At 43.0% G+C, this 16,369-nt stretch overlaps 1 protein-coding gene across 2 annotated transcripts in view; it reads right to left on the reverse strand.

Annotated features, from left to right (window-relative positions):
- Nucleotides 1-16,369, reverse strand: part of CNTN5 (contactin 5) — a 3,039,905-nt gene that overhangs the window by 40,595 nt on the left and 2,982,941 nt on the right. For both annotated transcript variants that reach the window (XM_086935289.1, XM_086935290.1), the window contains one exon: nt 8,800-8,968. In XM_086935289.1, the coding sequence (XP_086791415.1) occupies nt 8,800-8,968 (169 nt within the window). The remainder of the gene's footprint in view (nt 1-8,799; nt 8,969-16,369) is intronic.

Below are 16,369 nucleotides of genomic sequence, written 5' to 3' on the forward strand. Positions count from 1 at the left end.
ATGCACTTGAGACATTAGTCCTTTTCACATACTGTCAAAGCCGGAGAGTCATCTTTTATTTTATTGTGATTCGATTACCCGTGCTATCTTTCACCCTAAGCACATACTACATCAAGCCTTTGTTACAACTCAGGCTGATACGCCCTGGATGACAAACAACAAAGAACAGTGGAGAGGGACTTGGCTGGGGCTGTGAATATATAAAGGCAGAGACAGGTGCATTCTCTTAGACAAGAGCCATTTGAGATCCTCGCTGCTGCCTCATTAAAGGCTGCTAACACGTTTATCTGCTTCATTGAGTGTAGAAGTGTGAAGTATATAGATTGAGACGGAGAAGACAAACCTCTCGAGAACCTTCATGGCTGAGAAGCTGACGTCTGCCTGCACCAAGGCCACCAAAAGAAGGAAATATTGCCACTGTCGGTTGCAAAAGTTTTCAGAAAAAGTGCCACATGTCATCAATAAGAGGGTTGATGTACCCAGACACGATATTTTCTCAAATGTTTGCTGCTGTTAAAGTGTTTCAACAAAGATATAAGACACGGAGCACCTTTTAACCAAGCTATCGAACTTAATAGGCGTTATCAATATTCGTAATAAAAAGTCAGGAGTATTTGAAAGGCTTTGCAACTTGTGTGCAAAGGCATACAGTGGCAATTATCAAAGTCTCCTAAGCAGGCATCAATGCCTCAAAAGCAGTGGCGGGCGGCACATACAAAAAGTGGTGAGGAGTGCGGGACAGAGTGCAATACGGAGTGCAGGAGGAGGTGCAGGGATATCCATAATAATTATAAAATATTTATTTTTTTAAAGTTATAAACTTACCTGCTGCCATCCCCCTCCTGTGTCACGCCTTGGTGCTGGGACTTCCTTGTCCTAGCAGCGACTGTGTCACAGACTCCCTGTCCAATCCCCTTGCTGCAAAGCAGCGCAGGGATTGGCCTGAGCAGGCTAGAAAGACGGTCCGCTCAGGGAGTCTGTGGGGTTTATCTAACCTGGATGTTCAATACAGCAGGGCTCGAGAAACGTAAGTGCACATTCGAGGTTTGGTCGACCTCAGACAGCTGGCCAAAAACACATGAGCACTTAGGGAGTGCGCTAGCACTCCTCCTCCCCCCTCTCCCTGCACATGCTAGCTGAGCCAGCAGCCTAAAAAAAAACCAATACTGGAATATTGTTTTATTTTTTTGCTGCTAGCTCAGTGGGGCGACGCCCCTCCATCATTGCGGAGGGCCCGCCTGTCTTCAAAAGACACCTGACATCCACCAATGTGGAAGCAAATGAATTTATTAGCAGTGCAACAAGAACAGGTGGTTACTGGGACTCCCAGCAGAACGGTCGCAGTTCCAATCCAACATCCAAGATCAGATTTGAAGATCTACTGTAAAACCTTTACAGAAGTAAACAAGGTTATAGTTTCCAAGGAAAGGCATGAGCACCCGGGCCCAAGGGGAGAAAAACACTGATGCAACACACAGTACAACAAAACCCTGGGAACAATATAAGGAATAAACACACAATGAAAGACACACTGGGAACAATATAAGAAATCAGTAAAATATAACAACCAACCTACCAAGAAGTATCAAGCAGAATGAGACCACAGAGAGTTCCAAGCCTAGCTATGTCTCATAAGGACACTATTTTCCCAAGACTGGCTACCTAATGTGTCCCAAAGACATGCAATTGGGTAACATATGTCATTGGGTTGTCATATATATGGGTCCATGAGCAAGTAAATGACATGCTTTTGTAGATAGACCGATTGCAACTTGGGTAAAATGACCTCGTGAAAGCCGGGTTTTTTCCTTTGTTTTGTATTGAAATTTGGGGAAATATGAGAGACCCCACTCAGGAAGTCTACACAGTGTCTCTCTAATACCCATCCTATTCAGCCATTTGATACTGATGGGCCTCCACTCCAGGGAAGATATAATATGCAATTTAATTGCAAGAAAATAAACCTGTTGAACAGTGAATACGTTTCTTAATGTAACCCAATTTTGCACCAGCGTCCCTTCAGCAGGTTCCTTGAATCGACCTGGATATCTGAAAAGGCTCTGTAGCATCTGCGGGGAGAGAAATGTCATCATAACTTCAGAATCTACAATATACTCCTAATTCCAGTTCAAAGTCTAGAATATTTGAGCCCCACTGTTGTTTCATCGTACCTGAAGGATATCATGCTTGACATCTCCACAGACAGGCTGGACTGATGGATAAGCACTAGGCCCACCGAACTGAAGACCCAGCTTTTCTGTCTCTAATCTGAACCAATAATCTAGTATTCTATTCACTGTTTGACTTAGATGCCATTCAATGGAGTCAGCAATTGATCAGAGGAACTCCAAGTGCTAGATATGATGCAGGCTTGTCAGGACACTATAATTGCGTAATGTAGGGATGAAGAATGGTGGGTGCACCTGCTGGTGTTGCTGACCAGATTCCAGTTTTGGAAACCAGCAGAATATTATAAACCTCTTTAGGAGTCTGTCCTGATCAGGAGCTACAAATGCTGTATTTGACCATAGCCAGCACGCCATAAAAGAACCAAAATTAAGCTAATAATTCTTAGCACTGGAACCTTGGTCGGGGCAGCTGGAAAACAGTAGAGGAACGCAGACATGCTGCAGAGACGTGGGCTGGAACGGGGCATCTTCACTGTCCTAGAACTGTGATATGACAGTTGGATCTACAGGGCATTGCACACAAGCAGTCTCTGCTGACCTATTTTGGGGATTTGAAGCATTTGAGGTGATAACAGTGCACAGCCTGGGATAAAGTCTGCTCAAGAGAAAAAGGGACCAATACGAACCGGTCGATAAATATAGTAAGAGGACTTGACTCTTCCTCTGGTGGTAGTCATTTTTGGTTTGGTCAAGGGGCTCTGGAGCAACAAGTCCAGAGGCCTACAGATATATTTCCGCTTAGAGCGATGTCAATTATTCATTAATTTCATGAACACAGTGGATATCAACCAATTGTTATTGTTTTATGAATTTAGACAATTCAAATAAACACATCAGTCACTTCTAGGTGCAAAATTGCACTACTGTCACTCAGTGGGTACTCTTGAGTAAAGCCTGCACACAAAAAGTATGCCATTGGTACATGCCTGGTCTGTCCAATGCTGGAGTCATCCTCTCCATCGACCTTAGTAACCTCAAGTGGACAGCCGGTGTTTTATGAGTCAATGAGGTGCATTCTGCTAACAGTACTATTGAGCCTGGGAAATGATTGCCTATGCCATTCTGTTTCCTATTTCTTGGCCCACACTTCTGACCTGGCAAGACTGATGTGACTCCTGATTATGCCAAATAACAAATAAGCACTGACCTATGTCTAAACAGAAACTGGTTAGGCAATTACTATTTTCAGAACCTATAAGCAAAAGGCCTAACCCACTACCTTGATACTCCTACTCAGCAATGACGCCAGATATCAATCTGACATTTCTATCGAAGAAAATGACACATTAAATCTTCCACAGGGTCTGTAGATTTCAGACGTATCCAAGATGAACACACAAATGCTGTTGTATCAATCAGGCATCTCTTCATTCAATGGGATACCAGATGCCACCGAAATGAGACTAAAGGATGTGAAGGCTCGGATAAACTATGCTCAGGAAGTCCAGAGATATGGTCCCTACAATGTAAAAAAAGGTGAATTTAGAAGACCAGAGCAGGAGGGACAAAGTCTGCGTATCAGATATACAAGTAACGTTTAAAAAGACGACAAGGTTACATTTGTAGTAAAATGTTTCCATGAGCTCTTAAGATGAATTTTGAACCACTACTAGAACGCCAACGAGCTCAGAGTGCATGTTCAAGTTATGCACAAATGGCAAAGGACCCTAGGCAAATATTAGCATGTTTCCTATGTCATCAGCAGCCATTACAGATTATTCTTTTCAGCCAACATCATGACTCTCTATAATCCTCTATAGCCATTATCAGTATAGAGACTATAAGATTTACATAGTAGTGGAGTTTTTCTATGAAACGAACTTGAACAGGAGAGATGGCTGTATTGGACTTGGCCCTTGCAGCAGGGTCATTGCCAAAGTTTTTTGCCTTCTCCCTTCCAGTTTTTTTTTAAGTTCAAAGAATTTAATTAAACTTTTATAGGTGGAAGTGTACAGTGGCAAACAAAACAAATACACATTTGGGCTTTTCAGACTCAGCACACTTTGCTACTGATAACCAGTGCTAAAGTGCTTGTGTCCTTAAGCATGGCAAAATTAGCTTTCGCCCAGTTTGCACATTTAATTTGTAAGTCCCTAGTAAAGCGGAATTATATGTACCCCGGGCATGCAGCACCAATTGTGCCACCCGCTTAGTTGCAGTTTAAACATGTCTCAAGGCTGCTATTGAAACCTGTGTGTGCAGTTTTAAACTGCCATTTTGGTCTGCCAGGTCTAAACCTTTCTTTTTAATACATATAAGTCACCCCCTAGGGTAGGACCTAAACAGCTCAAAGGGCATGGTGGGGTGTATTTAAAAATTTGCACATGGACTTTTAAAGTGTACATGTCCTGGTAATGAAAAAGTCTTAATTTAATTTTCCACTACTGCAAGGCATACCGCTCCCATAGGATAACATTGGATTACTTTTTTTGTATGTAGTCTTTATTGGTTTTGCAGTAATACAAAGAATACTTCAAATGCATCATTCAAGTCATGTACATTCTCAGTTTTCAAACATTTCCCAACAGGTCAACACCCACCTCTGCCCCTACTAGTGCTTACCCAAGGTGAGCAGACTGTACCGGTAGCAGAGGCAGTCACTATCTATACCAGATTGGACACTGACTTTTCCACTTGACCACGTGACCTCCTTGTAAACAACCCGAGGGTTTTATGGCCATTGCTACAGTACAGTGAAATCTGTCTGATGTCAACTCTCGGTATATACAGTCTTTAATCATCCACTCATGTAGCACACCTTCTGTTTTATAATGCTTCCCCCCACAGGGGTTCGGCGCCAGGGGGGTCCTGCAATACCTCCAACTTGGCCTCCCATGCCCGCAAGTCAGCCCCCAATTTCTCATCCTTCTGCTTGTGCTACATACGCGCCACAGGCCACTCGGATACATCTCTCAGTCATTCATCACAGCGAGGTGGTTCCTGCGCCTACCATCTGATGGCAATATGATGCTTTGCTAACACTAACCTCATGAGCAGAAACTTAATAACATCGGGTTACCTTATTACATTTAATAAGTGCTGTCAATTGGGAGCAGTTTAGAATGTTAAGTTTGATGTCTAAAGATTTGTAATTTAAAGCCCTCTTTAATGGAGAACTCCGATTTTAAGTCACATGTTTGAAAATGGCACTTTTATAAAACTCATTCTACCACTGGATTCAAGATACCCTGGCTGATGAGGATTATGAATCCGAAACCAGACCCAGGATGCTTGTTTCTGGTCCAGGGAAGACCTGGACTGGCAGTTCGGGCTGGACTGTTCCCATGAGGAACATGGTCAGACTGATTTGCATAATGCCATGTCTGAACTGGGGTGGTGGAGTGAGCTAAAGAATGGTGATGGATTAAACCCAGATCAGTTGACTGGGGTGAGTGTTTGATTTGCTCAAACGCTCTGTCCATCATCCCCTTTGGTATCGCTTTGTTTGCCCTAAGTTGGCAGGGTACGCCCAGACATTGTTCCCTTGCTCACTCTACCACTGGATTCAAGATAGCCTGGCTGATGAGGATTATGAATCCAAAACCGGTCCCAGGATGCTTGTTTCCGGTCCAGGGAAGACATGGCTTGGCAGTTCTGGCTGGACTTTTCCCATGAGGCACAGGGTCAGACTGATTTGCACATGGCCATGTCTGAACTGGGGTGGTGGAGTGAGCTAAAGAACGGTGATGGATTAAACCCAGATCAGTTGACTCGGGGTGAGTGTTTGATTTGCTCAAACGCTCCGTCAATCATTCCCTTTGGTATCACTTTTATAAAGGTGTCAATTTCTTGTCCCAACCATTTCGTGCCTGCAGGCTGTATCACATGACTAGATGTCGCTCGCAGTTGGTCTTTGTGTATTACTCCCAGACAGTGTCACAAAGGGGGAAAGGTATTAGCAGGATGGACCATCACTGACTTGATGATGGGGAGGGGCTGTCATCTCCCACATTGGCACTCAGAAAAGGTTTAACACTAGGTTTTTTTGCCCCAGACAACCTGGGGCCAGGGCTGGGAAGCAGTAAATTCCAAGCAACTCTGGGGTGGAAACCTTCAGAACCTTCTCCTATTTAAAGTCGGCACCTGGTATAAATGGTGGACCCTCAGGCCCAACTTTTCAGTATACCTCGGGATCTTTGAAAGAATTAAAAGAACCGCCATGCTACTCTGCAAGTATGACTGCCAATCTGCTGCCTGAGTGAGAGAGACGACCTGCATTTTGTTCCCAGGACCTCCAGAGTGACTCCAATGACTAGTTGGCTGAACTCCTGATCAGAGCATCAGAAACAGAAAAAGGTTGCAACCATCTTGAACCTAGCACCTGGAATCTTCCTGCTGTGGGTCTTGCCCTACAAGTGGTGCCACCCCAGCCCTGGCCCCATTAAAGTGGGCCTGAAAGTGCTCTATCAGCCCAACTGTGGTCCTGTGGGCAGAACCAAAGCAGTGTGACGCATCTCTTCACAGGACCTCAAATCGCAGTGCGCAGCCTCCTTTGAACATCATTGCATGATGCATCCTCGACGCTGCAGTTTGCATCGCAAGTCCCTTTTTAATGGCATCATTGATGGTTTCTGTGCTGTGGTAGGGTTTGAGAGCAAACTGAGTGGTGTTGAGAAGTTTATGGTCATTAAGGTATTTGGTGAGGTATCTGTTGATAATTTTCTTTAAGACCTTGGCTGGGAATGGTGGTAGGGTAATTGATCTGTAGTTGGGGAGCACTGGTGGTTCTGCAGAGGGTTTCTTCAGCAATGGGAGAACAGCTGCTTGTTTCCAAGCGTCTAAGAAGGTTACCAAAGAGGTGGGGTATTTAAAATTGGTGTAAGCATGGCACTGATGTGTTACAGTCCTGTGGGGAAGGTGTGGTTGGGGCAGGGGGGCAATGAGGCACCAAAGTGGATGTACATCATTGTGTACCTTGTCTAACCTTCTGTCATTATCTGCATGGCTCTTTTTTCTCAATGGCTGAAACTTTCCATGTGGAGAACGACCAGAGTGGGTGGACACCTCAGTCCGATAGGCAGGTGATATCTGCTGGGGTTCCTTGCCTTGAATGAATCACAATCAAATGAAAAGCAACCAAGGGCAATCTAAGCATTTAGTCAAAGGCTACTAATATCTGGAGCATAACAAAATAGCTGATGTTAGTTTGATGCATCTCTTTTTGGAAATATTTCCTTTGCCTATCTGTATGCTTTTCCCTCACAGGAGATCGCTACATCCAGCTGATTGTTTTGAGCACAACACCACCATCACTTCAACAGTATGTCTGGGCTCCAATTTCTGGCCCAAAGGTTCACACCACTACTAAAAGACATCTAGCTGGTTGAACATTTGTACCTAGAAAGAATGTCAATACCAAGCTTTAATCACCCATCCTCATACAAAAAGAATACATATTAGGCACAGCTCTTTGTACCATTATGGTGCAACACAGCCTTAAGCCATATGACTGGCTGAGCATTTCTCACTTCAAGACACATCCAGCCCAAGCAATGTTCACTCATCCCCCTACAACAGTACACATATACTGCAACTCATTGGCCCTATCATGCACACATTATGGCTCATGACCTTAGAGTAGATAGAAATGCTTGCCACTAGAACGTCTATGTTCCCTCTGCGTTAAAGACTTTTAGGTCGCCACAGTAACATTGGAAATAGTTTGATCTTTTTCTTTAGCTGTTTTGAAGAATCCTTGAAACCCCAAATCCTATTGTTTAATAATGTGTTACTTACTCGGGTCCTGTTATCCACCTACATGCCAACACTTCTAGTTTAGGTGGGAGACTCATGATGAATACAGAATTATTTCAAAGCAAGATGAGAAGGACGCCTCAGTAAATTCCAATAGGCCTGGAGGGTGACCTGGGCTAAGTATCCACAAGCTAGAAACAAGCTCTATTTTGTTCTGCTGTATTGATACTCTTCAGGTGGTTGATCAGAAGAGGGGTAAAGGAGGTGGGGATTAAGTCTAAGGACCAATACAACACTGCCAAACAACCCACTGGTCAGATTTTGTATGCAGCTTGGACGTACCAAACAACTCAAGCACATATGGAAGAGGTGTGGCGCAGCCGCTAGGGTGCCTGAGTCTGGCCCACGGGGTTCGAGGTTCGATCCTTAGCACCGGTGGCAGGTTAGCCCAGCTCCATGTGAGTCTTGGCAATAGCTCGCTTAATCTTCCAGACGGCCCCCAGCGATGGGACAACCTTCCGGAGGTAGCTGTGCGCTTTACAAATGCTGGTATTTCATTTCGTTTCATATCTGCCTTTAAGAATCACTACAGTGGATTTTACAAGGAACAAGAGCCTTGAGCTTTGTAGCTCCTCTCTAGGTCTACTATGTCATTTGGGTCACTGTCTTGGCCTGGATGCATAAGAAGGGTCTTTTTCATCATGGTCACCTGAATGGAGGAGCAATAGGGGAGCCGCGTGTTCAGTCAAGCACATGTAAGTATAAGTCACTTGTGGGTTTTTCAAGGTACTGGGCAGCTAGGATCAGTACTTGTGCACCACTCAGCTACAGGCTAGATCTAATTCCCAACTATGCAGATGCATTAGAAATGTGGATACTCAAATTATTTTGTTTTAGTAATGTAAATCTTACATACCGGACAGTGACAACACTCGTATTTCAGAACTGGCTGTTCCATCTCCTCCTTCACTGAAGGCTCGCACTTCGATGATATAGACACCAACATCAGGAAGAAGTACGACTGCAGATGTTTTAGGAGTTTCAATAACCTTGCTGTCGCTCTGGCCTTCTTGCCTAAACATTATCTATGAATAAAATTAGATATATTAGTATCACAATCATCTTTAACACCAAAGAACAATTAAACACAATTAGTTTCAGTACAAAATGCAGATATCTGTGTTGTGTCGTCACAATGGTTGGCCAGTGTTCTTGACAATGGTTTATATTAGACCACTGCAAACATAGGTAACTTCACAGGGATCAGTGACAAAAAGAAAATGTAGACGAAAAAATAGGAATGATGTAGGAAGCATTATGAAGGATGCCATTAGTTTGATAAAACATGCAAGTGAACACAATAAATAGTAGGATCTCTGTTTTCACATGTTCATGCCACTTAGTTCATGAAAAGGAGCAACTTTTGCTAATGTTAGGTCCACAAGTAACTCAGCTTTTATATAGAGATTAGGTGGTGGGGTACATATAAATTATACTCAAAACTTTATCCTAGAAGGCACATGTTTGTTGTAGTAAATATAACAAGATCAGTTACCAAATAACCAGGTTAAACCTACAACAGAGTTATTTTTGATTTTATCTTATAGGAATAAAGTTAAAGCAAAGAATGGAAAGTAAACACTTTGACTTGATATCAGCAATACCGTACGATTATAATTTTCTAAATATACTAAGCGAATTCCTGTGTACTCCCCACTGCAGATGAATGACCAACTCGGAGCCTTCTGCTGGCCATTGACAGTCAGAAATGCACATTTGTGGTCTGGTTCCACACAAAACCAAATATGAGGTTTGAGTTTCATACAACTACAACAGTGTGGCGCAATGCAGTAAACAGCTGGCATTGGATGTGAAGTCTAATACAGATTACTCAGATATTCCAGTGAGTGGGCGTGGTTAGGAATGTCGAGGAAGATGGCTGAAACGTAGCTGAGCAACTGCTATTACTGACATACCTGCATCTTGGTTTCAAAAGGAGATGGTACCCCACTTTCACCAGGGAACAGGGTAAGGAGACAGTTAGTCAAAGGGAGATCCCTGGAGTCAGCTAACTACACGGTGACTCCTAACCTGTCTAATTTCGGGGAGAAGGTCACACAGTGCACTGTATGTTAAAAATTATAAAAAAGGTTTCCACAAAGAAAATAGAATCGTTAACAATCTATTATTTATTAAAAGCACAAAGTCGAGCAAAATACACAAAAGCAATAAAATTTCATACAATTTCTACAGTACAATTTAAAATCCAAGGGAAAATACCTTGAAGGAATAAAAAATTAATTGAGAACAGTGTTAAACAAGCATAATCATATTATATAGACACAATAATAGAATACAAAACCCATGGAGACATATCTAAAACATATTGACAATGGATAGACAAAAAACAAAACTACATATAATCACAAAACCCCTTGTGTCAATGTGGCTCCCAGATATCTCTGCCACTGAGTATCACCAGATCCAATGGCCTGAACCTCGACTCTAAAACTTTAGTGGAAAAGTTGGACATCCATCTAAAGCTTTACCCGGCCCTGACTGGATTCTTTTAAACAAAAACCAGTGCGTCGACGCGTTTCGGTGCAGTACAATGGATTCTGTGGCACCTTCCTCAGGACTTCTCTTGCTGGGGTTTCAAGAAGTGGATAGTTACACCGTATCCCCAAATGATGTAGGAGACGTTCCAAAATAGGGTCTGCTTTGCCTCACACTTTGGTTCTGCAAGCTTATCTGTGGATGTTTCCTCTCCCCTGATATAGGAGCTCCTTCTCTTGGGGTGTCTGCTTTAGGTTTTGTCAGGCTATTTCACTGTCTTTTTCGTATATCTCTTGGAATATTAAAACTTTCCTCGAACGGGCATAAAATGTCGCCGGTATTTTCAAGAACTGGATATGTTCCGGGATTCGTCACCACCGCACTTCTGCCTCATTCCTACACTCCTAAACCTGCATCTTGCCCTTCCATTTAGACTGCAAGTATGGGGCTTAATTTCACAATAGTCCACCGGGCGGCCTCTGCTGTGCCCGTATGTGTTTGCAGAGCTGGGGAACGCCTAAGGAAGGCATGTCCGTCGCCCAGGCCGCACATCCCGGACCTCGATTACGGTGGTATTGGTGTGCTGGGCCTGGAGCAACAATGCTGCGGATGGGCGGTGGGGACGGGCGGTGGGGATGGCCGGTGATGATTCCCCAGCCCACACACACAAGTAAGGAATATGGCCCATACAGCCTCTCCCCATAGTGGCGATGAGAGTGGAGATAAGACTTATATTTAACAGTCACATTCCTTGCCAATTGAGGCCTACACAGCCTTTGGGCACTGCTGAGAGCCTGTAAGGCCTGAAAATTGGGAAAATGAGAATACAGATCTCCGAGATCAACAACCGAGATTCTTATCACATCACAATGTGCTAAATGTTCAAATATATGTCGATGCACTCCCTGACCTGCCTAGACGGAGGGTGGGTGCTGGGGGAATATATCACTGATCTAACAGGAATCGGCAGGGAAGGGGGGACGGATGGAAAGTTAACTGATTAAAACACAGCTATATACAAAAATAACAAGTTTCCCCCATGGTCAAATCTTAGTTTCTTTTATGGCATTGCTCTCAACAGTTGTACAAATAGCTTTCAATTTAGTCCAGGGACACCAGTGTGTTTCTTCTTATTTAGTTGTATTTTATTACTTTTTTTGGAGAAAGATTTATCAAAGTGTTATTAAAACAATTTTTTCTTTTTTTTGGATCTTTTTCAGGGTTGAACATCAATTCATCAATATATATAATAATACAGTTCATATAAATAAGTGCAAAAATTAATGCTATACTAATAACAATCTATACAGTATATGCTCTGTGATTTTAGCAAACTAAGTAAAAAACTAACAATTACCCTGTCTCACACACCAACTTTCATGCACACCACTCATTCATCCAGTATCCCAGTCATACACATTCTAAAACAATTTCTAAGGTTGAGGCAACCCGGAACGTCGGTGTTTTAGTTGCACGCCAGGTCTGTTACACGCCAGGTCTACGCGCGTTTCGGTGGGTTCATACCACCTTCCTCAGGACCCACTTAGAAAAAGTTGTACTCCTCCCTCATGTCGTGTGTGCAGGGTATCTTCCAACAGATGAGAGCCAGGTTCTGTATGGCCTGTTCAGTTGTTGCCTTTAGCTATCTCTGTTCAGAATGCTACAACGATACCACTTTATTCTCGTAACCGAGCCTGGATGGGGCTGTTTCTTATCGTTTATTTATTTGTCAAAGTCTTCTTCATGATTATTCTCAGCTATCTTCTTGCAGTTCGCTGCTTGGGGGCCTGTTTTTTCTTTTTTTCGTGGGCAGGGGGGCACAGGTCGAAGTACTTATGTTCTAAAAATTCTTTTTGTATATTTACCCTTTAAATAACTTTAGACAAGTTTACATTCCCTTCTTCCTCTGCTTCGTCTAATTGCCGGTCTTGCCCTTTCTTCTTTACATCGCTTTCTTGTCCGGTGCCGTTTTCCGATAATCTCACGTTCTTCCGCATGTACAGTGCCCCCGCTTCTCCTCCGAGAAGCGGGGGCACTGTACATGCGGAAGAACGCATGTACAGTGCCCCCGCTTCTCGGAGGAGAAGCGGGGGCACTGTACATGCGGAAGAACGTGAGATTATCGGAAAACGGCACCGGACAAGAAAGCGATGTAAAGAAGAAAGGGCAAGACCGGCAATTAGACGAAGCAGAGGAAGAAGGGAATGTAAACTTGTCTAAAGTTATTTAAAGGGTAAATATACAAAAAGAATTTTTAGAACATAAGTACTTCGACCTGTGCCCCCCTGCCCACGAAAAAAAGAAAAAACAGGCCCCCAAGCAGCGAACTGCAAGAAGATAGCTGAGAATAATCATGAAGAAGACTTTGACAAATAAATAAACGATAAGAAACAGCCCCATCCAGGCTCGGTTACGAGAATAAAGTGGTATCGTTGTAGCATTCTGAACAGAGATAGCTAAAGGCAACAACTGAACAGGCCATACAGAACCTGGCTCTCATCTGTTGGAAGATACCCTGCACACACGACATGAGGGAGGAGTACAACTTTTTCTAAGTGGGTCCTGAGGAAGGTGGTATGAACCCACCGAAACGCGCGTAGACCTGGCGTGTAACAGACCTGGCGTGCAACTAAAACACCGACGTTCCGGGTTGCCTCAACCTTAGAAATTGTTTTAGAATGTGTATGACTGGGATACTGGATGAATGAGTGGTGTGCATGAAAGTTGGTGTGTGAGACAGGGTAATTGTTAGTTTTTTACTTAGTTTGCTAAAATCACAGAGCATATACTGTATAGATTGTTATTAGTATAGCATTAATTTTTGCACTTATTTATATGAACTGTATTATTATATATATTGATGAATTGATGTTCAACCCTGAAAAAGATCCAAAAAAAAGAAAAAATTGTTTTAATAACACTTTGATAAATCTTTCTCCAAAAAAAGTAATAAAATACAACTAAATAAGAAGAAACACACTGGTGTCCCTGGACTAAATTGAAAGCTATTTGTACAACTGTTGAGAGCAATGCCATAAAAGAAACTAAGATTTGACCATGGGGGAAACTTGTTATTTTTGTATATACGCGTAGTCCCCTCTTTTCCCTGGTCATATAAGTAAACTTTAGAGGGGGTCCCAAATTATATGGTAAAACACAGCTATACACAGGACTCATCTTAAATGCATGCCACCATTACTAGAGAGAATGAGTGCAGACCCCCCACTCGTGAAATGCATGACAAGGAACGTTAGGGGCCTAAGCAACCCCAGAAAAATACACCAGGTTGTGCCCTACTACTACAAGAAACCGACCTACTGCCTCACAAAAGCCAACATGTGGCTAAACTCCACGTAGATGCAACATGTGATTCATCCAACCTAATCTATCTCCTCAAATGCACTTGTGGCATGATATACGTCGGAAAAAAGACCAGGAAAATAAAAATCCGCTTGAACGAACATAAGTCTAACATCCGCACAAAAAACATCAAATCGAGCATTGCAACCCACTTCAATGAAGCGAACCACAACGTGGCTCAACTAAAATTCTTAATCTTGGAAACTGTACCTAAAATCGAAGGAAGAGACAATAATAAGATACTCCTGCAGAGGGAAACAGCATGGATTTATAGACTGCAATCCTTGAAGCCTCACGGCTTAAATGACCGAACCGAACTTAGCTGCTACTTATAGTACCCTTCGGGTACATCATTGATACATTGTGACCGAGTTTTGCTTGTTGTGATCGTTCTATACTATTTAAAGTGTTTATTTTGTTTCACCTCACAAACCGATTCGGTTCTATTACTTTCCCCGTCCCACCCCATTCCAAGATGGCCGCACCACACATTCACGTGAGTCCCTTATCAGTATCAACGTTTGTTTAGACATTAGCGAGGAACTCCGCGCGCACTCCGCGAAGCCATTGAGCTCCGGCGCAGACACCCCGTGAAGCCACGCAGGATCCAGCTTTCCCAGTAAGTCTAATCTGAGGCCAGTTATGTGCCAAGGATTCAACCGCTAATGCTCTTGAAACTCACGGACTCATTTCCGTATGTTTCCGCAGAGTCCATGAGGAACCCAATCTAAGCGTATCACGTAAGTCTCGTTTTCCAATGAGCAGCCTGGTTAACTATGTTCTTACCCTCCCTGACACCTTGTACCATCCCGGTCACCTTTCCTCTTAAGCGCACCGGCTATATAGTCACCCTGCACGAACCTGCTCCTACCCCAGTTTATAATTCACACACAATCACATTCCCATCCTCCTCAGCACTGCTATTTGATAAACCATTACAACGCGTTTGTACACACACGGGTGCATGCGGGTTGACCACCCATGTTTGAAATATTAATTGTTTGAAATATTAATTGTGTTTACCAATTGAAAAATTAATTATGTTTGCGAATTGACTATGTGATGCCTTTCATTTATTTTACAAACCATTGATTGGAGCCATATTCTGTTTCTTTTTAGCGCTCCTTGATAAAGGACCCTCAGGGTCCGAAATGCATTGGAGCATTTTTTATGAAAGTTCTATAAGTGGATAATATGAACTTCTAAATGCTACACATGGAAAACCTTTGAACATGAAAATGAGCGTTTAAAATAAAAGACAATAACTTGAACCCTTCTTGGAGTCTGTTGTGTCATAACAACGAACCACATAAGTGTGCCCTGAAGCAGGGATGCGCCTACACCCCAGTAGCGCACTCAACCTCTCAACAGTTTCGACGCGTTAGGACAGCTACGTCACCTGCTGGAGCACCTTGATCTTTTTCAAAATTCCACACATATTCACAGTAAAAACACTTTTTAAACCACAAGCTGTGCGCCGTGCCTACACTGTTTATCTTAAACAGCAGTGCTCCCACATATTTATTGCGACATATTCAACTTACTCCAGAGTGGTTGCCACACTTATCAGACGAAGTCAGCACTTTCGCCCCCTTCATTGCAAGACACCTTAGTCAGCTCAAATACTAGGTCTCTGCAACATAAGGGCGCCCAAACTACATCAATAGATACAATGCAGAATCATGAACTAGTTGAAGTTTTGGAGAACAAGTGCTGCCACCAAATGGGAATGTACAAAAAAATTCAGCAGTCCATGTCTTGGCCTTGAGGGTGGACTTCTGGATGGACCAAAGACCTACGAGGATGGGGGCATGATGTTATACATATGCCCCGAACCCTGTCTCATCACTCACCCGTGATACTACACCTGCCGGAGCAGACAATACACAACGAATGAGGCACCTGCAACGTACCATGCTCCTAGCAATGGTCGTTAGAGAAAGAATAAAACTGGTCAGAGTGACATACTTTAACACAAACAAAAACTTGGTGCAAGAATGTAGAACTGTATAAGAGGACTTTAAAGCTGTAATATTAGGAGAGTGTATATTGAAGGAAAATGGTATTTTAAAATTGATTAAGGTCAGTCTTAATCCTGTAGAATGCAAGCTGAAACAGCTAGAACCCTGATATAGCAAGTGAAACATGAACCCGAACAACTCAGGCAGATCCAAATGAAGCTGAATGAGTTTCAAGATGAAGCAAATAGGAAGATGAAATGCTTAGAGAATATGTTTGGATGTACTGGGAGAGTGAAAGATATGGCCATACACTTCCTAGACTGATCAGACCCAATTGAGACGCATACTATGTTGCCATGATAACAACCGTGAGAGGGGAGAAAAATATCCATTCTGTAGACATCCTTGTGGAATACACATTATATTATTGGACACTATATACCACCACACATAAAACAGATGAGGAAGGTCTTGCTACAGTACCTCGAGCAGATCACACTAGCGTGGGTGGGAATGGTGGTGCAAAAACTATTGTGCTCCCCAATCACGACAGGGAATATAACTTGCACTATTAAGGATCTCACAATTAGTGAACCACAAGGCAGTGAT

This window comes from Lissotriton vulgaris, chromosome 8 (assembly GCF_964263255.1).
Source record: "Lissotriton vulgaris chromosome 8, aLisVul1.2, whole genome shotgun sequence".
Lineage (NCBI taxonomy): Eukaryota > Metazoa > Chordata > Amphibia > Caudata > Salamandridae > Lissotriton > Lissotriton vulgaris.